Genomic DNA, 27181 nt, shown 5'->3' on the forward strand with positions numbered 1-27181 from the left:
ATGTTTAATACACTGAAGTTGTGCCACAGGTCATCGTAATCAGCGGCTAGAATGATTCAATGTGTCTCACACTGTTGGAGTGGGTCCAGAGGAGGGCCACAAAAATGATCAGAGGGATGGAACACCTCTCCTATGAGCAAAGGCTGAGAGAGTTGAGGTTGTTCAGCGTGGAGAAGAGAAGGCTCTGGGGAGCCCTTATTGCAGCCTTTCAGTACTTAAAGGGGGCTTTTAAGAAAGATGGGGACAGACTTTTTAGCAGGGCCTGTAGCGATAGGGTGAGGCATAATGGTTTTAAACTAAAAGAGGGTAGATTTAGACTAGATATGAGGAAGAAATTTTTTTACGATGAGGGTGGTGAAACACTGGAACAGGTTGCCCAGAGAGGGGGTAGATGCCCCATCCCTGGAAACATTCAAGGTCAGGTTGGACGGGGCTCTGAGCAACCTGATCTAGTTGAAGATGTCCCTGCTCATTGCAGGGGGTGTTGGACTAGATGACCTTTAAAGGTCCCTTCCAACCCAAACTGTTCTGTGATTCTATGAATAAATGAAAACCTGACTAAATGAAAGCTCACAGTGTGACAAGAAAAGGAGAGCTATTGCTGATAGCATATTTCTAGTAGGGTCAGCTGGGAATTGTTTGTTTGGCGTAATGCTAATCAAGAGGTGGGTGTCGGTCTCTTCTCCCAAGTAACAAACGATAGGATGAGAGGAAATGGCCTCAAGTTGTGCCAGGGGAGGGTTAGATTGGATATTAGGAAAAATTTCTTCACTGAAAAGGTTATCAAGCATTGGAACAGGCTGCCCAGGGAAGTGGTTGAGTCACCATCCCTGGAGGTATTTAAAAGATGTGTAGATGTGGCACTTAGGGACATGGTTTAGTGGTGGACTTGGCAGTGTTAGGTTTACAGTTGGACTCGATGATCTTAAAGGTCTTTTCCAGCCTAAATGATTCTATGATTCTAAGTTTGTTGGTGTCCTGGAAGAAAACAAGAAGTTAATTTGGATTATATTTGTGGGCAACACAAAGTCTGTGCAAATTGCAAGTAATGAAAAGAGGCAAGTTATTGGTGGAGTTGCGATCGCATGTATGCCGGGCGAGACAACAGGGAGTTGCGTGATTGTCTTAAAAGCGGGCACCTAGTCGCAGAGCAGGCAGGAGGGCTGGCGGGGCTGTGCGGTGGCCTGGGAGCTGTTGCAGGAGCTAGGGCTCTTACAGCACCGTGTTCAAACACAAAACCCCAGCTGGGCATGGTGGCCAGAAAGTAAATGCGGTACTTGGACGCAAACGTGAAAATGCTGAGGAGGGGCAGGGAGGGTGTTATCTTGGTGCAAGGTGCTGCTCCCGTCAGCACAGGAGTGATGCGACCGGTGCTGTGCAGGAATGTTGCTGATAAGTTGGAGGGAGTTCAGAGAGGACCATGAGAGGGGAGGGCTGCAAAATGTGCTGTACAGTAAAATGAGGAGCTCTGTGTGTAAAATAAACACTGGATTTCTTTTTTTTTTTCTTGTTGGAGGTATGCTGTGATTTAACCAGGAGTTCACTGAAGGAAGTGCGGTGTCCTGCCTTGCACAGGAGGTCAGACTGCGCTGTCACAGGGTCTCTCTCGCTCCATAACGGAGGAGTCTCCGCAAGGGAACAGTGGGAAAGGAAAAGCCATTGTCTGTTCAGAGACAGATGTCTGCATCTCTTCCTACTGAAGCCTTGGGGGTTGTGGGTGTTTTAACTCCAGGTGCCCTGTCCGCCAGGCTTCCAAAACTGGTGGGTTTTCTGACCAAGAGCGTCTACCCCACAGCCAGCATCCACCTCTCCTGCACCAGCGGAGGCCCCACAGCTAACCAGCTCTGGTGCAGCACCCATCTATTCTTGCTTTTTAACATTTTCCCCCTCCCCCAGCTGCTGCTTTTTCCCTCCTGAGCTGCTTTACTGCAGACTTTTCAGGAAAGACTTTTCCTTCTCGTCTAGGAGGGGCGGGTAGCCCCTGCCTGCAGCACCAGCTGGTGCACGGGGACAGGACTGGAGAGCTTCCCTCTCGCTCCGGAGAGCGCAGACCAGGGGCTCAGCCTGCCAAAATAATGAGCCCCTCCTTGCCCTTAGTATCGCTTTCCTTCTGACTGGCTGTGGTAATTCTGAAAGAAAAAGTGTCTTGTTTTGGGCATCTTGTAAAGGCTTAAAAGTGCATGTGTTTGCATGTATCTGGTTGTACTTACGCTGAGGTTTTCCTTTCAGAGCACTATATGAATATTAACTAGTGCTTCCTTGATACAGGCTCCATGAAGGTGTTTCAGGCTGCACATTGGCATGTGAGAAGTTCGGCTGGAAAAATTAATCATTTGTCCCCTGGCACAAAGAGGAGCCACAGAGGCTGGGAATAGCATTCCTTCTTGCTGTAAACAGGGCACAAATGCAGACTAGACTTCCATGGTGCTCAGTCCCATACAAGCACATGTGGAATAAGAAAATTCCTGTCGTCAGGGGTTTGTGACCTGAGAACATGAATTTCGGGATGCCCAGAGCCGAGTCATGATAGGGACGGGCTTTTCCACCAGCTCCCCTGACAGAAGGGGTCTGATCAGCTACTGAGGCCCCTCTGTCAGGTGCTGCGAGTATGCAGCATAACAGAACGTGCCATCAGGCAGCGAACATGGAAAGGGGGATCACAGGAGACTTTGAGGGGAGCTGTGAAGTCTGTCCAATCTGGTATGGTGCCTGAGAGCAGCCAGTTTGTGTGCCTTGGAGGAAGTCTTAAGATGAATGCAATGAAGAGACGAATGGCGCTCTGCTTTATTCCTTGTCTCAAGCTGGGATGCTCTGAAGCTTAGTGGCCCTTCCAAAAATCTTAATATTAATTAAACCGATTCCAAATTATCATCACTTGCCTTATCAATATTTTCTGTTCATTACCATCCCATGATGGAGGGAGGAGGGAAGTGTTACTGTTCTGGAGCTTGCTGTCCTTAGACATCATTAAGAGGTTCCTGGCCCTTGTGTTGAGCTGAGGGAGAAGCATTTTCACTACAGCGGCTTGCGTGCCAGAAGGGTGGTGGTAGCTCAGCTCCGGTCATCACAAGGGACAGGAAGATTGAGAGCATGTCTTGTGCAATTTTGGTGGAGTCCTGCAGAGTGCTGTAGGCACTTACCTGTTTGTCAGAGGTGTCTGGAGCACACAGAAAGCTCCATCTGCAGGGGTGTAGTACACCGTGTTCTGTTCCCAGATGGAGACTGGCATATGTTATATTCGTAGACGGATCCTGGTTCATGCCACAACCTGCATTCCTCTTTCTTGTCATTCTGTCCCCAAAGACCTGCTCTTGAGGTAGTGGTGCTCCATGTTTCCAGAACACATCCCACCCATCAGTCTTAAATTCCATGCGCAACATTTTTAATGGGCGCTGTGGCACATACTTCAGATTCCCCGTGCCTCAGGGTGCTCCATGTGTCTCATGCTCTTTAGCTGACCTGGGACTGAACTGCTCTTTCCTCCTCAGTGCGGGAAGGGGTTTCCACCTACATGCGCATGTAGGTGCCCCAGCGCGTGATGGCGGCTCTTCGTGCCAGGAGGGAGCCTGCTCTGCTGGCTGCGTCCTGGCGGGGGGAGGAAGGCTGTGGTTTCCTGGCTGCTCATTTTTCTCCTCCCTTCCTTCATTCTTTTTCAGAACATGAGTGAAAACTTGAAGGACTGTTTGATCCAGACCCAGGCTTCCTTAGGAGAGATGGTGACGATAAAAACAGAGGCCTGCTCTCCACGCCAGGACCAGGAGTATGGACAGCCTTGGTACGCAGCTAAGCTTCGGTCTGATGTACTCTAACCTCCTTCTCTCCACCTCCCCTTCAGCTTAAAGTTGGTTTTGAGGGATATACTTGAACTTCTCAAAGTTATTAAAACCCTGTCTTGTGAGGTCTGCCTTGAGGTGTATGACAGGGGTGGTCACCTACTCGTGTGCTAGGCACACGTCTGCTATGTATGCTAGTTCGCATCAGGCCTTGTGGTTCTGGCATGCATTGAGGGTGATGCCTTGCCTTTGAGCAGCACATTTCCTGGGCTGTAGCAGAGCAGTGCTGCCTCTCTGCTGGTGGGAGTCCCCTCTGCCACTGTCCTGTCCAGTGTGGGATGTGCCAGGTGTGTGCCATGCATCGAGGTGCTCTAGCTGAAGCCACTGCCTGCTGTAGGCTTTAGCCTTAAGCCATGTCAGGTACCAGCTTTTGGCAGGTTGGATGGCAGGTTGAATCACTTCTCTGCTGCAGGTGTGGGGAGTAGGAGAGTTGGTCAGGCCCTATTGCCTCTGCTTCTCTCTGTGTGCAGTCTCAACGTCTTGGTAGGTTAACACATTTTTCTGACGTTCCTTCCCCAGCTCTGGAAGGCCTGACCCACAGTCCATGGAGGTGGAGCCCAAGAAACTGAAAGGGAAACGGGATTTGATCATGACCAAGAGCTTTCAGCAAGTGGATTTCTGGTGTAAGTGTCTTGTGAGTGAGGGAAAAGCAACGCTGCCGCTTGTATAGACTTCAGTCTTTCCTAGTCGGCGCCCTGCTGGTTTGGGGTGGAAGCAAGGCAAAAAAAAGCTGGGGACAAATTTGTGCGCTCTCCTGAAAAGACTGGCACATTTGATAGGAAAGCTGTTGCACAAAAGCAGCTTGTCCATCATGGGGCTATGCAGCGGTAGGGAGGTAGGTGGAAAGTGTGCTGGAAACATGAAAATGCGAATGGGAAAATCCCAAGAGTCTGGAAAACCCAAAGGCTTGAATTCAGAAACTGCAAAGGGAGCATTGCACGAATGACAACTCTTTTCCCCCCGTGTTCTGGGAAAGAAAACTGGTCCCAGTTATGTTGGCATACCTACAAAGTATCAAATTGTAGGCCTGAGTCCCTGTCTGGCCACAGTGCAAGTGCCTGGGGATGCTGTCTCTCTCCCAAGCACAGAATGAAGTCTCTATGATGACGGTATTTGTTTTCAGGGATGTTTGTTTTAGTTCCACTCTGGTGTGTGGGGAATCAAACCTTTCCGCTTGAGGACATTGCTGCTAACCAGGAACGTGCAAGGAGCCCCCACCCTCTGTCTCTGCAGACAGTGATGGGGCCTTTCCCTGTGCGTGTAGCCATCGGTGGCAAATCTGTGTAGGGTGCCAGGGCTCATGCAAGCGCAGGCGTTGGTTGGGCGAGCGTGGGTTGGGGCAGAGCCCTTGTTGAGAGATGTGTGGCGAAACAAGTGAGCAGCCGGTGAAGCGTCTGCATGCGTGGAGGCCGGGCTTTTGGGAAGGGGCTCAGCCTGGCTGGAGGGAGGATGGAGAGCTGGGGTGTGCTGTCCTGAATGCTGTGCGTCCTATGAGCTGTGTGAGCCCGTACAGGCATCACATCTGCCCAACTTAACCCCTGCTCCCCTCACACCCGCAGTCTGCGAGTCCTGCCAGGAGTACTTCGTGGATGAGTGCCCGAACCACGGCCCCCCGGTGTTTGTGTCTGACACCCCAGTGCCCGTTGGCATCCCTGACCGGGCAGCGCTGACCATCCCGCCTGGAATGGAGGTGGTGAAAGAGCCCAACGGGGAGAACGACGTGCGCTGTATGAACGAGGTGATCCCCAAAGGTCACATCTTCGGGCCGTACGAGGGGCAGATCTCTAGCCAGGACAAGTCCGCAGGATTCTTCTCGTGGCTGGTGAGTGATGTGTCTCCCCAACGAAGTGATGCCCTGGCCATGCAGCTCGGAGCTGGGGGACTCGCAGGCCTGTGGAGCCAGAACTTAACCATCTTCCCCCTTCTCTGAAGATCTTCCACTGACCCACATGGGCAGCAGGCAAACATCGACCTGCCATAATTATTAGCAGCTTAAGGGTATAGCTACATGAAAGCAGACCAGGTGCCATGGCACCTGAGTTCCGTTCACAGCTGTAGGAAGCAGAGCTTGCTTCTCTTCTTCCCCTTGCCATGTTCTTGCATCCCCACTCAACCTCTAGGGCTCCTCCAGTACCTTTCCTTGCTCTGGTCATCATCTTGAGGATAGAGGGAAGGATCGTATCTAGAGATTGCAGAGCTCTCTCATGGGTCTGCAGCACTCCTTCCCCGCCTGCTTGAGCAGAGCAGGTGGCCCAAGAGGCAAGGAAAGAGGAGATCCAGTCCATCGGAACTGATCTACATGCAGACTCCAACACCAAAACCCATATTTTTTTCCCCTAGTACTACAGGCCTTGGTTAGCCTATGAGATAAGAGATGTCACTAGATCAACAGATACTAGTTATTACGAGAAATGACATGTGGGACTTGACTTATAGGTGGGAAAAAAGTTGAGAGCTGCTGATATGAAATGCTGCTCACGCTTTTCTGTCTGTAAAATAAATGTGTGTCTCAGCCCTGTCCTGAAAAGGACGTTCATCTTTTATAACTCAGGACTGTTAACAGTTTTGTCAGCTGCATCCATAGGTCTGTGTTATGGATATTTGTACGTAAGAAAATGCCTCTTAGCCAGTTCAGAGTAGCCTCCACACACATATCCAGGGCAGCAGCTTGTAGTACTAGGAGAGCTGAGATTCATGGTGTAGTTTCATGTCCTGTCTTAAGGCTGGAACTGAAGCAGTGATTTGAGAGTCGTAGACCTTCTCCTGTCTGGACCAGCTAGCTGACATGCTGCATCTGTTCTCTTGTTCCACAGATCGTTGATAAGAACAACCGCTACAAATCCATTGATGGGACGGATGAAACCAAAGCAAACTGGATGAGGTGAGTCCAGTTCTCTTCTGCCTTCCCTTTTGGGGCTCTGTCTTCCAGAGAGAGGCCAATGCTCCTTGTTGTTTTGTGTGACAGAAAAACAAACCAAAATGCCACAACCCCTTCTGTAAAGGGTGTGCTTGTGCTTTTTCAGTATTTATTGTGATCAGAATCCTTTGGAGTCAGATTCAGTGAAAGGGACTAAAACAAGTTTGTTTTGTTTTGTTTAACTTTACGTTCAAATATTTGCAAAATGGTTTGCGTTATCCCCAAGGTAACATTTGAATCTGTTTGGAGTTTTTTTGTCCTGTCCCATTTGACAGACATTGAAAGAGGTGCTTTTTTTGTTTTCTTTCTGGGCTTCACTTGAAACGATTGTCTGTGGTGGCTGTCATTGGTAGTGTCAGCTTGACTATGTTAGGAGAAACATGGAGTGAGTTGCTGCAGCCCTGAATGCAGAAATGATGCGTGTGCTTGCACTCCCTCTGCCGGCCCCAGGACTCAACAGAGCAGAACCCAAATACCGGTCAGTACTGAACCAGGAGTGGGGCTGGCTCTGGTTTGTTAACTGCAGCAGTAGGGGAACATATTTAACCATGATGCAGTGCTTCAAGGATTGGCATATATCTGCAAAATGTAGGTCACTCTTGCAGCCTCCTGAGGTGGAGGCAAAGCACTGAAGTGCCTCGTGCGTATGGTGAGTCACCAGAGTGGGGCATTGCTGCATACTGAGGCCTGTCCCACATTTGGACCAATCCTGCTTTCAAGGGTGAATTTTGGAAGCGGTTGTTGTCAAGAAGGTATTTCATACAAGAGTAAAGCAGCATGGGAATTAACTGGTTTGTTGGCCTGGATGTCTAGGATTTTCAGTTGTCGCTCACTAAGGGAAGAGAGAGCATGAAGTACAGGTAGATGCAAGACTGACCTAGCTGGTCAAATCTGGTTGCAGCACTTTTGCTCCATTTGAGTCTTCACATGGATAGCAGCTGTTCTGACACTTACTTTCATAAAGTTCAGCAAAGGATCTCATTTCTCTAAGAATGCCAGCCGTTACAGTTGTTCACTACTGGATGAGAGAAAACGCTAGACCTGGGCTGAGACTGGAGTTGTCGCTCCAAAAAGAAGCAGTGGTGCAGTGGACAGATAAGTAGGGGGACATATATCTTGAAGTAAAGAATGCAAAGTTCAAAAATCAGAGTGAGATTTTTCTGCTTAGATCTGGATCTTTATGTGATCTGGATGACAGTGAAATTGGAGGAAAACACAGTCTTGGAAAGCAAAAATCCTGTGATGAACTCTTCTTCCTACTGCCATGAACATAAGCTTGATGTCTGGATTTAAATGGGCTCTACTCATGGTCCCAGCACCAAAGAACAGGTTCTTTGTCTAAACTTGTATTTGCCATGGTTAAGTCTCAAGATGAGTGTGGTCTGGGCCATTCTGTATAGCCTTGAAAGGCAAGGAGGATACGGTTTTGCGGAAAGGGGATGTCTGCAACTCTTCTGGGGGTGTATGAAAGGACGTGTGCAGGCTGTACCAGTCTTACTGATCTTTCTGGTTTTACTCTTGAAAATTGCTTGTAATAGCAGTATTAGGTAGAGTCTGACTGACAGTTCAAGTGGAGATAGTGGTCCTCAAAAAGTCTTGGTTTTGTTTGTTAGCAGCTTTCAAACAGAGGTGCACTCAATATCCTGTGCTAGGACATTACCTGTCACGGAGATTACCCACAGAGACCGTACTTCCAGGACGCTGTAGACAGCGCTCTTTTTGTTTTTCAGATGGTGCTCTTTGCCATCACTCACAGATGGAGTGCTTTGCAAAGCAGATCTACTCACCCTCTGGGTAGGTGGGTATGGCATGGGGAGGGCAGCTTGGGCTGACTCCTCTCTCTTCTTGTAGATCTGACTATTGTTTTTGTTGTTTGACTACCACATCTGAGTCCATTTTCATGTTCCCGCTGAGGACAACGTGTACACTGCAGCATTTGCTGGTTTGATTTCAAGTGACTGTTTACCCAGGGCAGTGGACGACAGGGAGGAAAGAGTATGAAGCGTAGCAGATGGCATGGCAATGGTAACATCCTCTTGCCCTTTCTTTCTTCAGTCAGTCGAGACAAACTCCTGATGCTGGGAGTGTGTTCTCTTAAGCTGGCTGCTGGTGCAAGAATAATGCACCCTTCATCTCTGTCCAGAGTAAAGCGCTGTTTTTTCTAATACTTTATGAAACTCCATGGCTTTGACCTGCAGGGATGTGTGCAAACCTCTTCCTCTGTTTTTATTTTTCTGGGGGCTCAGGGTGACCGATTACCATGGATTGCAGCAAACCTCAAGCGAAACTGGTGCTTTCTCAGACACAAACTGTAAACTGCTGCTGATGGGAGTTCTTGGGGCTTCTGAAGGATTGCACAGAGCCAGCCATTGTTCCTGGTTACTTCTGAGGAAATTCTGTTATTCAGTTGTTGAGGACCTCAAAAAAAAAAAAAAAAAAAAAAAAAAGGATCTCACCAAAAAATGAAGGTAATTCAGAAAGCCCAGGAAACATCCCTCTGTGTGTGTATCACTTGGCCCAGACTGAGATGCAGGATAGGAAGTACCAGCAAACTGGTATTTCAGTTCCACTCCAACCGAATTGTTGGAGTGAAGTGCCTCATGTGTGGGGTTTCCAGGCTAGTTTGGGCATTTATAGTCTGTGTCCCTTCTTACATGGGAGTACCTGAGCTCTCAGGCTTTTGGCACAGTTCAAATTCATCCTTTCCGTCAGCCCAGTGAAAAGGCTGGTGCAAGACTTCTTCAATTCTTTCTCCTTTGCCTTCCTCTCTGCCCCCTTTCCCCTCCAAACATGGTAACAAAGAGGTCATGGGGAGCAAGATTGTTCTTTAAGTCTTCCTATATCTCCTAATAATGGAGATGTCTGCGATTTGATCTTCATACAATAATAGAGCTTGGAAGGGAGCTCTGGTCAGGTGCTCCAACGGCCTGCTCAAAGCAGGACCAACTTAGATCAGTACATCTTTTAAGTACTGAGCTGTTGTTTCAACTTTACAGGTCCTTTTAAAAACAAAAATTTTAAAAAAGCCAGGGTTACTGTGTTTGCCCATGTGTTCAGGGGGAGTAAAAGCCACCAGCCTATGCCCAAGTGATTTTGTTGAACTTCATAAGGTGGTCTCTGTTACCTTGCAGCAAGTGGAGCAAATGTTCTTATCCGTTACAGACTGAAATTTATGCAGAGCAAAGGGACCCTAAAGTACTGCAAGACTGTGATCCCTGTAAAAAAAATTACATCAGAGCCCTGGGAAAAGTTATATGCTTGTTTCTTAGAGGCCAAGAAAAGTAGAGTTGGTTGATATCTTTGTGGGTGATCATTAAGTGCCTACTGTTCGCGTAGTTTACGACATCACATGTGTTTTTAAAGAAATAGCTGTACTGTCTTGCACTTTCAGATTGACCTGGGCTGAGGTGTGAATTCCCAGCCTCACAGCTGGGGCTCCTCTGGAGCTTGATAAAACCCACACAGCATCCCCAGAGAGGTACTTCCAAATATTAGTGACTGCTCCTAGGGACATCCTGCATGCTAGAGGAAATGCATGAGGGGAAAAAGATCTCTCTGACAGTAATACTGTCTGCATTTTTATAAGGAGGAGGTTAATGTGCCTGCTGGGAACTTAACATTAATTGAATTCATGATTAAAACTGGCCAGAACTCATTACTCTTTGCGTGGTGAGGTTGCTATTGCAATACTTAAGTTATCTTAAATAGTTTTGACCCAAGTCATGCTGGAGCAAATGAGTGGAAACCCTGAAATCTGAATATCCCAGTCTACCACACATTGTCCTAAGTGCACTTGATGGGATACCCTGTCTAGGAAGAGCAAAAAGGGTTCTAATTCCCCATCGGTGCAGCTTTGCTAGTGGCAGCAGCCATGGGTTCAGCAGAGAAGAGGGGGCACAGGTTTCCCAACCCCGCCAGCAGCTCTGAGCAGCTCCGGAGAGACTTCTGTTCTGCAAGCTCACCCCTACGCAGGGGCACTTTGCAAAACACTGTTACTCCTTTTCACCAGAGCAGCTTGTCAGTGGAGGTTTGTTTCCACCACATGGAGGCACTGATGATACTGTGCAGTCGTGGGTACCTGCAGAGAATATACACGAAGCCTAGTTTTGCTGCATGTGGTAAAAGTCAGACCGTAAATGTTCCCCTGCTCAACGTTCCACGTAGCCTTTTCCCTCCTTCCAGTGTTCAGCTGGGAGAACTCCTTTTTCCTTTTAAGTTTGGTTGTTTGTTTTTTTCCTTGAGGTCAGCGTAGCAAGTGCTTTGCTGGCTCTCCATCATTTCATTACCATCTTCCCTAAACACTCCTTCTATTCCTCCATAAATGAAGGTCCTCCAACACAGTATCTCAAGGATGCATTAACGTTTGTCCCAGTGAAATGCATCTGTGCACTTAGCTCCCAGCTCTCCCTGTATGTGGCCTGGATTTGAGCGGCGTTTCCTACTGGTTTTCCAGCTTTAACCAAGGCTAACAGCTTCTGACACTTACCCCAAAGGAGGGCAGCTGTGTCAGTGAGGTTCATTAAACAGCAGTGTAACAGCACAAAGGAGAAACTAGAACGACATCTGACAAGGGTCACTCTGCCTTTCTGTAGGTTTTTCTTAGTCTGCAACCCACAAGTACCTTTCACACGAGTGCATCCTAAACCACGTGTCCTCTGGAGGGCCATCACAAACATGGGGCAAGTGGGAAAAATGCTGAGGCCTTTGCTTATACCATCTTTTCAGAAAGTATTATGGGGTGGCTAAAGTCTGCCTGCAAGAGATAGGGCATTCAGCCAAGATTTTAGGTTTAAATGTACTTTTTTGAAAGAGGGGGGTCTGAGCTATCCCAGCTAGAGTTTATTCCTGTAACACTGCAAAGATACTAACAATGGGTCCCAAATTAAATGAAACCCAAGATGCTACCTACTAGTAATAGCATCTTTGGTTTCATTTAATTTGGGACCATAAGCAGAAAGAAAGCTAACATATAGGGAAGCCAATAGGTTTTCCCTCCCATGGTGTCACTTCAGAGTTACAGTTGTTAGGTGTCCTAACCATTAAGATGTCTTATTTCTTGTATGTTACATCTTAGTATCCTTTTTAAACATCAATTTTCTAGGCTTGTAGTGATAGCTTTTTGGGGCAATTTATATTAACACTGAAGTCTTCTACCTCGGATGAGTGTTGTGTTCTCCACCACTCCATGCTAGTTTTCTATCTGAGAACTTCCTTTTAAAACATTAAGAACTATGTGACATGAGCACCAAAAAGGTGACCTCTTTCAAAAAAGTTCCCGACATCCCTGCTTTTAATTGCTTGAAGATGTATAAAAGCAGCCTTTTGTAATGTGTAGCACTAGAATAACCATTTTGGCATTTTACTTCACTCTGCTATAATTCAAATCAAGGCATACACTAAATTTTCCCAGCAGTTCTGCTCTTCCATGGCCTCTGATCTCTTCCGTGCTGTTCTGCATGTTTATACACAGGTGCCCATTGCCCAGGCTGCGGATTATTCCCCTGTCCACAATTCCACCTTGTTTATGTGCAAAACTGCATGTTCACGCAGTCTGTTTTCTTCTTTCCTATTGAATAGATCTGCTGCCTTCTTTTTTTTCCCCCCAATAAAAAGCCATAGTTTTGTTTATATTTAAAGTTTCCTTTGACTGTGGCTGGAAATATTAACACACACCCCCTTTGGACAAAACTGCTTGTTCTCAGGATGGCTGCCTCTTCTCAATGGGCTGAGGCTACGAGTTGTTCGTTTGAAGCACCAGAAACTGGTGCAGGCTCCTGTCAGTGGCAGTGACAGCAAAGCCTAGCCAGGAAAAACAAGTGGGTGGCCTCGTTCCTTTTGAGAACAATGGGAAACGGCAACCATTTCTGGGTGAAACAAGAGCTTGCTGTGAAGCAGACAAATGCTGGATGTGCAGTACCCCTGGTGCTGAAGAAAAGACTTTTGCTTAGGAAAAGCGAGTTGCAGAAATTGCCTGTGAGTCTAGTCAAAATGTCCCTCCCCTGAAAAAAATCCAATTTGATGTAGCCTCTGCATGACATCCTGCAAGCTTTAACAGAAAGGGTGGTGTAAAAGTTTCCGTTGCATGTTGTGCCAGGCAGAACAATAAGATATGTTTCAGGCCTCTAAATTTCCTCAAGAACCCATTTTCGAGCAATGTCACCTTAGAAGCTAATTCATCAACGTGATTGTGAGTTCTCACACTTTTTTCTGTGCACAAACTGCGGCAAGTGATGTGAGGCTGTACTGAAATTCTAATATGTAAGTCAGGGCATCAGACGAAGTGTAAAATTTCTTTTTAACTGTGAAGCTGAGAAGGCTCCTTCACACTAGTGTTGCTTGGTGTTTTTTTTCTTAAGCTTGAAAATTGCCTCTTAAAAACAAAACGGCTGCCTTTTCCTGGTGCGATTGAGGAAAACTGAGAGGTTGTTGCGGGTGGGGGGAGCTGGATCCCACCGAACTCCTCTGCCCCAGTGCTGCACTGGCCAAGTGGTTGGATGCAGGGGGATGCTTTGCGCTGATTTCCTTTTACCCAATTGTGCTTTGTGGGATGTTCAACCCAAGGAACATGGCTGAACGAAAGAGGAAGCCCAAGTTTTCCAAGGAAGAACTGGACATTCTGGTCACTGAGGTGACCCGAAATGAAGCCATGCTGTTTGGGAGGGAGACAATGCGTCTATCCCATGCTGACAGGGACAAGATCTGGGAAGGCATAGCCAGGCAGATCACATCAGTCAGCCAGGTCCCCAGGTCTGTAAAAGACATTAAACACAGATGGGACGACATGAAGAGAAGGACCAAGGACAAACTGGCATTCATGCAGAGGTCCCTCTCCAGCCCCGGCAGCACGGGGCGGCCCTCGGCCATCGTCCTGACCGCCCACGAGAGAGCCATCGAGTCGACGCTGCACTCGTCACGCCAGATGCACGGCTTCCGGAGAGCGGATCTGGACGTGGTTGACAGCCCGTCAACAAGCTGTAAGTATCATTGCCTTAACACCTCTTTGTCTTATGCTTGCATTTCTCAGTTTGACACCAGAAGAGCGTTGTGTGTTTTGTGAGATGCTGGGTTGCCTGTCAAGCCAGGTCCTACTGCCGTGTTTGGTTTCAAGACAGCCTGCTCTGGTGATCATAGGGTGTTGAGATGGATTGAGGGAAAGCTGTTTCCAAGTTAAGATCATCATCTTTATCTGTTTATCTAGTCCTTTTCCATACTGTCTTCTAAGGGTAGACATTGTTCAGGTTCCACTTTCTTAATGGGTCATAAGTCTGAACTAATCCTACAAGTGAGGGAACATCTGTAGTTGAAGTGCAACTACCTCCAATCTGTGAAAAAATGTTTGTAAAGGATGAGGAGTTCTTCATCTTGCATGCACCCCAATAAAACAGCAATGCTGTCAAGCTGAGAATCATGTGCCAGTCACTAATGGATCACTGCATGGTAACCATCTTCCAAGAGGGCTGTTGCGGCGGGGCTCGGTGATCACTGGTGTTTATGCTCTGAGGTCAGGCCACTAATGAGTTCTCACTAGTGGTCTGAAGGCTCAGTACAAGTGCTGTGAAAAAGGTAGATGATAATGACTCCCTTTTTCACTGTTTTTTAAGAAACTATTGGCCCTGCTTTCTAAGGTAATATTCTTACACCACAATTCTCAGACACCTTCCATTGCTGCACCACAGGCTGCTTTTTGCAGGTTCTTTCCCCAGTTGCGTACATATGGTTTTCTTGTGTGGAGGTGCAGCTTCTTGGTCTGTGAGCTTTTAGGGATACAAAGGAGAGAAAGAGGGAATAACTTCTTGGGAAGTGAGCCAACTAACACTTTATGGGTGGTCCTACCGCATTAAGTCTTGTCTCATACCTGAAGTAATGTTGTTAGTTGGAAAGCGAGGACAAAAATCTTCAAGAACTGACAAAATGGGACTTGGTCATTCTTTGCATCTATCTTGGAAGCCAGTTGCACTATTTCAGAGGTAAAATGAATACAGCTTATGCAAGGATGTAGTGGGCAGTTGCAACAAATGAAGTATCGTCTCTTCATCTTGATATACCTGTACCTGTGAACTGGCACATCACTAGATATTTATCAGACTAATGAGAACTTTCCCATGGCGTTTTGCTTTGGTTTTGGTTTTGCATCAAAGTATACTTGCCCGATTAATATAGGGTCCTGTTGCTGCTACGCCTGACTGCCTGGTTATCTTAGTGATGCCAAGCCACATAGTGGCTTTGCAGTATAGACTTTGTGAGCAGCAAATACTACGTCTATGCTTTTCTCAATGCGGAGGATGTAAGAAATGACATGGGAGCAGGGTTTTGGCATGAGGAACCGAATGTGTCAGGGTGTTCTGAGACTGGACCAAAGGCCAGGAACCTTTGTCCCTCCAAAATGTCGGAGCGTTCTAGCTACTTATGGTTTTGGGGAAGGGGAGTCATTGCTACTGTCTGAAATGGATTTATATTCTAGTAATGAACAATGCTGTGTACAGGATACCATGGCAGCTTGGATTCTTCCTCGGTTGACTGGGTTCGCCCGCTCTTCAGGCCTCTTATGGCTAAGCTTGTCACCCAGATGCTAACGTTGCAGCATGTGCATGTTGAGTTACGCATCAGGAGCTACAGGCTTGTCTCAACTGGCAGACTGGCGGGAGGGGAAAACCCTTTTTCCATGTGCTTTGAGATACCTTGAAACAGAAGTCAGAGTTGTGAGGGATTTCATGGTAATAATTCATGCTTCCTCTTCTGTTTAAGCTGACGAAGACGAAGAGATGCCAGGCACTTCTCGGGAACACCGCTTCTCATTGCTGCAGAGGGCCAGTGCAGGAGTCAACCAGCTCTCCGGGCCCTCCTTCCTCCGCACTTCTTCCTCATCAGAGCACTCGGAAGCTACCAGCCAAAGGCAGGAACTGCACCGTCCATCCCCGTGCACCACCTCGTCCTGCAGACCCCCGCACCCCCGCACAAGGAGCCCACCCCTCTCCAGCTTTGATCGCCAGCTTCTCCATTCCCACACGCAGCAAACAGACCTATTCAGGCAGTTCTGCCAGGAGCTGGTGGCTATTCACAGAGACATGGCAGACAGCATGCATGTCATCGGTCAGAGGATGGCTGACCTCACCAGCCAGGTTGGCCAGATGTGCCAGACCCTATCGGAAATCCGTGATGGGGTCCAGGCTTTCCATAGGATACAGGATCCTAGTGTCGTGCAGGGGTCTCTTCTGCAAGCGGCTTGCTCAAAACAGCTCCCTGAGCCCAGTGCAGAGTCTAACCAAAACCCCCCAAAACAGACTCCTCCTGCACGGACTACCAGGTCACGAAAGAGAAAACACCATTTTTAGTCTGCTTCATATAAAGTAAGGAAGGGTGCTCCTTCCTGAGCTGCTGCATGCTCACATGGCCTCTCCATGTGTATCGATACTCTGTGGGGAAGGTCAACAGCCACCCCAACCCATCCATCCCCCTGCTAGCTAACACAGCAGTATGAATTATGGCAGCTGAATAGTAGGGCTGGCCCTCTGCAATGGCAAAGAGGAATCTCAAATCTTACAGAGCTTGGGATGTAGGACATCTTTCTGTTCATAGAGATTAGGAGTTTTCACTGGCTTCCCCATGCTTTGAACGCTCTATAAGCTAAGAGATGCAATAGGAATCATTATCTTGATCTCTTCTCGTGCCTCTGAAACCTTATTTACTGAGACAGCATACTACAGAGCTCCCTTTGCAATCAACCCACAAATTTACCCTACTACTACCTTCCCATCATCTTCCTGCAAATTAGTATATGCACTGTGCAGAGATACATCCTTACAGCTCTAAAGACTCTTATTGCTCATTGTTTTTATCTTGCATTCAGCAATAGTGGGCAAACCAGGGCTTACTGTGACTTACACACAGGTTTGGGGAGAGGGGTGTAAAAGCAGAACTTGTGCAGGGAAAGGAAGAAGGCACGATGCTGAGGACAGGAGGACAAGTCTGAGCACTGTGTGGTTTTAGATTGCTGAGAAGGGCTGCTATGGCATGTGCCTGGATCCTGCAGTACCACATGCGCTTCTATCAAAGAGTTTAATCTTTGTCTGCTCCAGTCTGAAACTCCTACCTACCCTTCACAATTGCAGTTAAAATACAATTATTCCATAGTATGACAAAATTTAAAGAGAATTGTATCATTATTTTCTTGCATGTTATAATCTTCAGTTTTGAACCACCTCACCCTCTTCAAAATGTGAGAGACTGCACAGAAACAAGGAAAGAGGTAGGGCCTGCTTCTGACCTCAGGAACAGTTTGGTTTTGTATCACTGTAATTCTGTCAACTTCAGTACAGTTACTTTGCACTTACTCAGTGTTATTTAGGGTGGGATCTGTACTGTGTTCTCCTATTGTGAAGAGTTTACAATCTAAATTCACAGCTATATAGGTTAAAATCTTAGACATGTTGGTTTTGTACTGCTTTCTTTCCCAATACAGATGCAAGAAGGAACTGTGTTACAACATTTGAATTGCTTTAGTGCTGCATGAGGTTCCCGTGTACAACCCCGATTCTGAAACTAGGCTTTAATAATGTCACCTCAGGTGGTGATAACATATGTGGCAGCTTTTTTACAACATGTCTGTCTTCTCCTTGATTTGCACATCTGCACCTAGCATGCTGCCCCCATCTCTGGAAAAATCTGGACCATTATCATGATATGCTTCAGCAGGGAAAAGGGCCAAGGTGTTACCCACACACAGTCAGTGCACCGCTGCTCTCCAGGCTGTCCTATTGTATGTGCAGGTGGGTTGCAGGAAACTATTCAAGTTAATGTGAATGCGCATCATCATGCCATGTCTGGGCTACAGACTTGGCCAAAAAGTTGTATAAACTTCAGGGGGAATTGAACATAGGCAGCGCAGTATAGCAGAAGGTTGTCTTGTTTTATGTCATCTTGAAGGATCTTCTTTAATCTGTCTGGCCTGTCCTTTGAAAGTATAGTGCACTAGCTTCTCTTCTGGAAAGTTCACTATATGTCTGCTGTGTCAGGCATTCCTGATGTGCTTTTCCTTTTTTCTTTTTAATTGTTCTGTAATTCTAATTCGAGTAATTTATTTTTAGTGGTGTGGTAAAAGGCCCTTGCTCAAGGAAGTAGAGGTCTGGCAAGGTGAAAAACCTCCGTTCTGAGGAATGACCCACACTGGTTTCATGCAGAGGACATTCCTCATAGTGCTGGTGCCAGACCAGAGCAGTACTTGCTCAGCTTCCTCTGAGGATGCCGTTTTACTTCTGTTGTAACATTTGTATTCTGCAAAAGTCAGTCTCTCTTCACTTGAAGGGAAGATTGGGAAATCTAGTAGAAGTGGATCTAATTTATGAATCACAGAGAACTGAAAAAATGGTGATATGTTTTAAAGGCTTTCTGAGTCAATATAGTGCTGCTGCTATATATAAGAAGTAGTATTTTATATTTTTATAATATTTGGTCCCTGCTGATGTTCTCCTATGAATATACTGGTAGGATTAGCTCATCTGATGTTGTCCAGGGGGATCCCTTCCAGGAACCCTCCGGTCTGCAGAGGAGGAGACTCCCGCAGGTGCTGGGCACTGGAGGGAGTTGGCATCATCGCTGCCATCAGTTTGCCCACACAGATGTGTTTAGAGAGAGAATCCTGGTGCAGGATGTGCAGCCTTCAATACAAACCCCCAAAGGCTGGGCTCTGGTCAGGAGAAAGGACCTTGTACTATAAACTGCCTGATGTCTCCCCCAGTTTCCTCTGTGGACTATTACAGATTGGCCCAGATCTGGGGACGTATCTCCTGCCCTGTGTAGACCCCTTGGTGGAGTGGCTTTTCTGTACTGGCTCGCAAAGGATACTTCCTCCTGCACCCATCATGTTAACTGGCTGTTGAAGTAAGTGCCTGTGTCAAAGCAAACTACTGTGCTCAATCCCAGTATCTCCATGTCTTGTACATGCTGAAAAAATTCTCTCTTTAAAAGTATTTTTGTTAAGAATGCAATAAATGTATAACACTTTTAACACAGCTGCTGTTGAGTCATTTGTTTCTCATATAATTTTTGCCTGAACTGGTAACAAGCATGTCACAGATGCTGGGTCTCCTGGAGGCACTCAGTGTTGGAGAGCTGAGGCAGGGTTTGTGGGTATGGCACCCCGTGGCGTCTGCCTGGGCTGGTGGCAGCTCTCTTGCGCAGGATCTCCTGCCCTGGCTCTGTGCCCAGCGTTCATTTGGGAAAGGCCAGTGGTCTTTTCCCTGTGGTGCTCTGCCCTGGCAGGCCATCAGCAGAGCACCCCTGGGGCCAGCCAGAGGGTGAGCAGCAGAGGGGCCAGCGGGCACGGGGGGAGGCATGGGGCAAATCCTGGGGAGGGGGGGCAGAAGCCTAAGCCTCCCTCCAGCTGCAGGGCTCTCCTTCCTCCTTGCTATCTCTCCTGGCTGCTCCGTTCCCCTCCTGGGGGAGGAATGGTCCCAGCTGCCAAAAAATACCTTGACGTTTTTCTGGGCATGCTCCCTGGGCCATCCCAAAACTTGGCAATTTGGTGTCCTGAGTGGGCTGTGGCTTAAAAAAAAGGGAGACGAGGATAGTTTTTCCTGCTAGCTAGAAAGACTATGGGAAAGGTGACCCTGTGGAGCAAGGAGCTGTGCCTCCAACAGCCATGGGGTTGATCCAAGCCCCAATAGCTGCAAATGGGTTATAAATGGTCTCCATTGGTGCAATGGCTGGTCCTGAATAGGCTGGGCAGAATCTGTGGTGGTTCTTGAGCCTGACTCGTCCCAGGGACTGAGCAGGACATGAAATGACGTATTTGCAGCTGGTGGCAGTGCCTGTTTGCAGGAACAGGAGCCGCTCTGGGTGGCTGGGTCTGCCCCAATGGTGGTCCCAACCCTGCTCTTCATCTGGGGATCGCAATCCCTTGGGAAACCTGCTATTCAAGCAGGGCCATGCCCGTCTGCGTGCAGTACTTGTGTCAGCCCTGGGCATCTAAACCGAGGTAGCCGCCTTGCCTCAATTCAGCTTGAGTGTTTGGCATCAGGAGGGGGACTGGCAGCTTTCCAGCCTTTGCAGGAAGGGTTGCTCAGGACGTGAGTGCTTCAGCCTCGGGAAGATATGTCAGTGAAGGCAGACTGGTACAGTGTCTCCTCTCCTCAGCAGGCAGTTTGTGCCCATGCCTCGCCAAGCAAGCTGCCGTTGTATGGAGTGAATTCCTCTGTCCTCGGAAAATTGCCTGCCTCTAACCCGTGGTGTGCAGCAGCGTGAGGTGTCTTAGACCGACAGGTGGAATTTGGGTTTTATGCAATCCTTCATAACCTGTGTCATTTGTGCCCCTGAGGTCGCTTTCGCTGGAGCCGGGGCTGGGCAGCACTGGTTCGAAAGCAGTTCATATATGTGGATGATCTCATCCCCATTTACATTACCTCAGGGAAGTATCACAGATGTAAAGCTTCCTCTTGGAGCATAAACCAGTTACTAACTGCCAGGAGCTGTGAAGAAACGTGTTTGTGACTGGATTATTCCACAACTGTCTGTTAAGGGCTTTCTTCATACCTCCTGGTGAAATCGGCAGTGCTGGTTGCTGCAGGACGCTGGATGGGAGCGGGTGGCTGGGCAGCGTGCTGCAGGGCTGCAGCAGTACTGCAGCTTGCGCCCTCCAGCCTGCGCTCTCCTCTCAGCTCCCTGCCGCACCGGGAGCAGCTGGAGCCGCAGGACGCAGACAGCAGAGCTGAAGGACACTCTTGGGCAGCAACTTGGAGGGATTTAGAGGCAGGAGGAGAGCAAACAGGAAAAGCATGCTCATGCTTAATAAAATACTTCATAATAAAAGTGAGCCCTGGTGGGAATAGTTAACCAGGCTCTCCCCTTCCCACGCAAAGTTGTTGTGTTTTAGAGAGTTTTCTAAATCTCGCTGTCAAATGCAGTTTGCTGGGAATGCACCGGACAGTCCTGCCACTGCTCCATGAATTCTTCAGTGCCACTGGCTGTGGGATGTGGGTCCTCTATGTTGTATTAAGGAGCTGTGAGCGACTTCAGGGTGATAAATCTTTGCAGGTAACCAGGATCCTTCGCACGGGCAGCCTGATCTTGTCATTGCTCTGGCTGATGTTTGGGCAGTGGGATGCAGAGCAGCTGCAGCGTCTCTCCTTAGCTGGCACTAGGAAGCATCCTGGCATTTTGCTTAGACTGGGGAGAACATCTCCTGTGCTGCGGGGCATCAGACTGACCGCAGCACATTGCTGTATCTCAAGGGTTGTGTATCTCATGGCTGTCTGAATGCCTGATACACCTTTTGTGGAGTGATTGCTAACACCCAGAAGTGACAGCCTGGCAGTGCTAGCTGTGTGCCGCTGCAGGACCTCCTGCGGTGGGAACCGCACTGGTCCAGGTGTCCATTCCTTCTCAAATACGCAAACTAGTGGTTTAAAAGTTCCTTTGTTTTGTGATCAAAAGTAAAATAAGGGTTAACAAAAGCCAATGTTCGGCTAATTTTGGCAGTGCCAGAGCCTGCTGTTTAATTACTGAAGATTGCGGAGCATCCTGGGTAGCACACATTAGGAAAAATACAGCTGATTGCAGGCACATGCACAGTTGCTTAACATTAAAACCAGAATTGCTGGAGCCTCAGGCAGTCTGAGACACTGCAGACTTGCGGGAAGTTTCACCAAGTTTGTGACCTTATGTATGTGGGTTGGTGTGATCATGTGCAGGTGGGCTTGTGTCTTTATCTGTGCATGCGCATGGCAGGAGAAGGGGAGAGCATTCAAGTAAAAATTGACAGATTTCTTAAGCCAAAGAAATACTTGTGAGCTATAAGGGAATGTTTGGCCAAGGACTAGTAGCAGCAGATGTCAGAGGAGCCATTTGCTGCTCGCCTTCATTAATCTTACTGCAGCAGGGAATGCTGAATAATAGAGGCAAATGGCATAAGAGAAGAAAAAGCTTTTAGCTGTGAACCATTGAGATCTGCTTTTGGGTCTGTATGTACCGTGACAGGGCCCCCTCCTGGTCCTGGGTGGGTGTTATGAGCTCGTGTTGGCAGCAGCTGGAACTGGTATTACCAAGCCTTTTTCATGTCCTCTAGCAAGAACACAAGGAGTGTGAGAGCAAATAATATGATCCTAGCTGTAGATCTCTGTCTTACCAAGTTGCACAGAGGGCCAGTTGCTTGGAGTGGGAATTAATACATTTCTGCTGAGCTGAAATTTAGCTGTTTTAAATCAAGAAAATAAATCCCATGCCCAGAAAGCAATTTTTCTGTCAGCACTGCCAGGAGATCCCCACAACGTGGTGCTGGGCTTTCCTGAGACTTGCAGGGCTGTTTGTATTTTTATGTCACACCCTGCTGAATGCCCAAGTGCAAAACCTTCCAGTACTGGCATGTCCTTGGTTTACCTTTGGACAACCAGCGAATAACCCCGTGCACATTTCTGTCCTGAGTATCTCAATTCTCCTTGTTTGAAAGGAAAGAAGCAAGGAAATCTGGTATCTACTAAAAAGGAAGACGATGTTTTGGGGAAAGAGACAGGCAGAGGGACCCTGCCGTATTCCAGATGTTCCTGAGAACAAGTGAGGAGGCCCTGGGATGTAAAGTGATGGTGGGGAATCCGGAAGTCCTTGTTTCCATCACTAGGCAAAGATATTTCTGCCCGTGAGAATCTGTGTCATCCTTACTGGCAGGGATACTCGTTCAGGTTGGATGTACATTGTTGTCATCCCTTCCCCAGCAGAAATGGACCCACTGGCTTAGTGTTCCCTGGGTGTCCATGCTTGTTGTCCTGTATCTCTGGCAATTTGCACACCATTACTTATAACTCCATGCTTTCCAGTCTGGCTGTGTTGATGGCTCTCTCTGAAGGTCATTCTGGCTTCATTGTGGTTGTCATTCTGGTGCAAGGGGGGGCACAGGAGAGAAGTTTGTGCTTCACGCCTGCCTTGTCACCTTGCCCTCAGGTACGTGATCATCTCCCGGGAGGAGAGGGAGCAGAATCTGATGGCCTTCCAGCACAGCGAGAGGATTTACTTCCGTGCCTGCCGTGACATCCGTCCTGGGGAGAAGCTGCGGGTCTGGTACAGTGAGGATTACATGAAGCGGTTGCATAGTATGTCCCAGGAGACCATCAACAGAAATCTCACAAGCGGTGAGTCCCCTCCCTTTCCATCCTCTTCCCCCATCCCCTTGGGCTGCCACACTTGTTGGACCGAGTGCAGTGGGTGAAGCAGGTGATGAACAGGCTGTGTGAGGAGAGCTGCATTTCTAGAAGCAGAGCACCTCTGAGTGAGAGCTCTGCATGGCATGGATGGATGGGTGTACAAGAAGAATAATATAACCACTGTCATGGAGATCATGATATAAAGATTTGTGCTGTGTCATGTCATGTGTCGTGTTGTGTCGTGTCGTGTGTGTGTTGCAAGGGCCTGATGCAAAGCCCAGGGATCACAGAGCTCCTCTGTCATAAGACTTTCTGGCATGAAGATTGCCAAGCTGGTGGTCCCGTAGCCAGCCATTAGGTTTTTCTTCTGAATATGCTGCTTTCTCTGGCTCCTGTGAGCAGCCTGTTTGAGGGAGCTCTGGCTGGTTTTGTGTGCATATGAAAGAGAGATTTCCTTGGTGTGTTTGTATGAACATTTTCCTCGCTTAATTTATCTCCTCTTTCTTCAGAAAGATAATTTGGGATCAGCGCGACATCAGCTAGAGACTCCTTAGTCTCACAACCTTAGCGTGCGTGTACAACATACAGGAGGCTGTGTACTTGTCAGACTGATTCTTCCCTGGATAAAAATTATCTTATCTTAAGAGTAGCCATGCTGGAAGAAACGCAGCTTTCCTGTAGGTCAGTGTAATGTCAGCAATACAGGAAGCTTTAGAGGAAGGCAAAAGTTCCTAATGCATCTGTTCATCTATACAATGCTGAGACCTGAAGTTAATTAAGGGCATTTCTTTCCAGGCCTAGCCACAGAATGGCAGGGCCTCAGAGGGGCAGCCACACTAAATATAACTTTCTAATTAAGGTTCCCGTGTATATTATTACACAGCTGCTGTTGCTGCCTTGACTTGGTAAAAGGTGTCTCCTCTTTAATCATGGGGTGGTCAAGATGTCCTGAAAAAGCTGGTTATCCTCCGTCACCTTGGAGTTATTACGCACTTGCAGTGTTACATCTTGATGGCTGTACTTGGGCAATTCCCACTTCTGAATTAACATCGGTATGAATGTGCTTTTTTATGTTAATGAACATCACTGAGTGATTAGGTACAGGCTGCAGTGATTTTGCTGCATCCCATGCGCACGTTACTTGTCCAGATGGCTTAGTAGTTTCTGAAAGTACGGCAAGAGAAAGACTGTACCTTTGGAGCAGCTGCTCTGGAGGGGCACCAAGGCTACAAGCGATTGCCCTGCCATACAGACATGCCTTTCGTCATGGTTTGTCATGGTGTCACGGTTTGTGTGAGCTGAAATGATAACTCACAGCCTGCTCTGTGCTGCGAGTGTGGTGAAGATCTGCCTCTGGGCTCCTCAGCACCCGCCATAGCCTACCACACACTCAGGTAGAAACCTCCTGATGTCTCGGTGAGCTCATCCTGCAGCAAGCTGGGGTCAGCCTGCGTTCGCAAAAGAAGTGCAGAGACATTGTTAAAACGGAGCATCACTTGGGCCATTGCTAGACTTGCGAGAGACAACGCAGCCTCAGCTGGGAGGGCACTGGGAGGTAGTCAGGGAGCGGCACCAAAATCTGTTGAGTCACTTTCTATTTAAAAGATTTCAAATCCCCTGCAGATGAGCCTGTCGAGTGAAGTGGCACGCTTTATTAACTCACAGAAAAATAACATCGTTCCCGGGTTTTGTTTCTATTGGTAGTTTCTGACCTGCCTCAGCAATGGAGTTGAGACCAATAATATGAGGAATTGTCTTGTGATTTCTAGCTTTTCCATAGGGCTGAACCACTCAGTTGGCTGGGGGACAAAATCACCGAGAAAGAAAAAGAATCCATTCTCTAAATCCCTACCTCTGCCAGTAGTCATTATAGTCCATAACAGGGGAAATACTAGGGCAGAGACTCAAAGCTTTGCCTGTAGAAATTCTCGTCAGTGTGTTGAAAATGAGATCTGTTGTTAAGGATTCACTCAAGAAGTGGCTGGGTTTGCCAGCCAGCATCCAAACCCAGTGCAAAATCCCTACCATTCAGGCTAGCCCTTTTTACGGTGCCTTACTCTAACTGTTGTGAGTCTTGCATCTTTTCTGCATTCTTAACATTGCTCTCCTTAGAGAGGGAATGGTAGCTTTTGCTCTGTAACTCTTATGAAAGCATGAATACACTTTAAAAGCAAACAAAACCAAAAATCAGCATAAAGCAGCGTCTTGTTTGGGAAGCCATCAATGCTTGAAGTTATTTACAAGATAGAAGAATGATGGAAATTGAGCCAAACCTATCGTCTTTTGAATTTCCAGGTAAGGAAATCTGGCTATTCCCTTTATTTTAAGCAATTAAGAATTTGTATGAGGTTGCTTTTATTATTATTTTTTTTTAATCACTGAACGGCCATGCTCTTAGACTGCACCAGGACAAGCTAGAAGTCCCATCCTTGGAGGGCATTCACCTGTTGCAGCTCAGTTCACAATGAGTACCTTGGGGTTTAAGAGTGCAAGTTATTTTTACTCCTTTACCTTTGTGTTTCTGGAGCAGCCTCCAAACTGAATGAGAGTAAAGGGGCTTGCAAACTGTGCGGTGGTGTGCACAGATGCTGGGGTTGTCATGAAACGGTCCGAATCTCTCGCTGCACTGCTCTACACTTGATACCTTTTACCAAGTCAAAACAGGCACAGGTCTTCCAGCCAGCCGAAACAGCGCTTGGGCTCTGGGTGTTAGGTTCCACCGTGATCAGTCATTCACCTCATAGTCTCCTTCTAGCGCAGGTTGGTTATACCTTTAGGTTAAACAAGCTGCCTGTAGTTTCTCTTCTCTTTAAAGTGTGTGGGTCCTACTCCGCTGTGGCTACCCAGGACTGTCTCTGTTTTTGCAGACGTGCCCATTAGCAGGGCTCCTCCTCTCGCGAGCCTCGGTTTCCACTGAGTTGTGTCAGTTCCCTGGTTTGTAATGCAATGTACAGACCTGCAGGGATTCAGCCTGCCTTTTTGTTCTTTTTTCATTTGAGTTTTAGATTGAGGGATGTTGCTCGGTTCCCGGTGATAATCCCCACCCCTCATTTTCCTTTCCAGGAGACAAAAAGTTGCAGAGGGAGAAGTCAGAAAAGAATGTGGAAAATCAGGAGGACGTGAGGGGACTGATCCAACTCGCCACCTTAAAGCAAGGAAAGAGCCCCTACAAGCGCAGTTGTGACGAGGGGGAATCCCACCCCCAAACAAAGAAAAAAAAGATTGACCTCATCTTCAAAGACGTCCTGGAGGCTTCCTTGGAGTCCGCCAAATTTGAAGAGAACCAGTTAGCAACAAGTACGCCGCTTTCCATCAGAAAAGCATCTAAATACCAGGCTGAAGACATCTTTGAGAGGTGTGGCAGTGCCATGCAGCACGGCTCCCTGAACCTCAGCAGAAACCGGAGTGAGGGAGAATGGAAGGTCCCCCATGGTTCCTCTTTCAGTTCAGCCAAAGAGGTGGGCATCCTTGAAGATGAGGAAGAAGAGCCCCTGTCACTCACAGCAGACAGCCCGACCGAGCTGTCACTGGCCTCTGCACAAGGCAACTCCCATGAAATCCCCACCACCTCCTTCTGCCCCAACTGCATCCGGCTGAAGAAGAAGATCCGGGAGCTGCAGGCTGAGTTAGACATGCTGAGATCTGGGAAGTTACCCGAGCCACCCGTGCTACCGCCCCAGGTACCCGAGCTCCAAGAGTTCTCAGACCCCACAGGTAAGCCTTGCCAAGTAACAGCGTTCTCCAAACCCTGCCTAAGGAGAGTAGTGAGATGCCTGTGTGCTGTGTACCCATCTAAAGCATTTTGCTCTGAGTATTCAGGTGAACACGTGGTTCCATGGAAGGTTCGTTGTCAGGTTTTGTGACCGGGTGGGCCAGGAGCTGACACAACTGTGAGCACAGAGGAAAACACTGTCTGGGAAAGACTCTGTATGACAACTTGCTCTGTTGCCATTGTAATCAATAATGCACTGCCAATAAAAAAGACATTCCATTGCAGACAGTTTGTTTGCTGTATTTTTGATGCATTCTCTTTCAGCGGAAGCCCCTCCACAGTGCCTCACATGCTACCAAGAAAGTCTGAATGACTCTGGTAACACTGAAATGTGCGCTCTTTGTGTATGGAATGATGTCCCGCTGTGTCCCTTGTTGGAAAGCCCTCTCTGTTTCCTCCACTGCCTTAACACAACCATGTGTCCCTTTCTGAAGATACGTTTCATTTCCTCCAGGAGCGTGCTGTCAGGTAGCCAGGAGCCTTCACCAAAGGGAATATTTGGGTCACACCATGTATTGTGCAAGTGGTCAGG

The 27181-nt window shown here is 47.8% G+C and overlaps 1 protein-coding gene across 1 annotated transcript in view; it reads left to right on the forward strand.

The window, feature by feature from the left end:
* PRDM11 (PR/SET domain 11) overlaps nt 1–27181 on the forward strand; it is a 43685-nt gene that overhangs the window by 14007 nt on the left and 2497 nt on the right. The window contains exons 2-7 of the mRNA XM_050897148.1: nt 3657–3775; nt 4353–4456; nt 5393–5655; nt 6647–6714; nt 22678–22865; nt 25941–26591. Coding sequence (XP_050753105.1) covers nt 3660–3775; nt 4353–4456; nt 5393–5655; nt 6647–6714; nt 22678–22865; nt 25941–26591 — 1390 coding nt within the window. The 5' untranslated portion in view covers nt 3657–3659. The remainder of the gene's footprint in view (nt 1–3656; nt 3776–4352; nt 4457–5392; nt 5656–6646; nt 6715–22677; nt 22866–25940; nt 26592–27181) is intronic.

The sequence above is a fragment of the Gymnogyps californianus genome, chromosome 5, assembly GCF_018139145.2.
Source record: "Gymnogyps californianus isolate 813 chromosome 5, ASM1813914v2, whole genome shotgun sequence".
In the NCBI taxonomy this organism is placed as follows: Eukaryota; Metazoa; Chordata; class Aves; order Accipitriformes; family Cathartidae; genus Gymnogyps; species Gymnogyps californianus.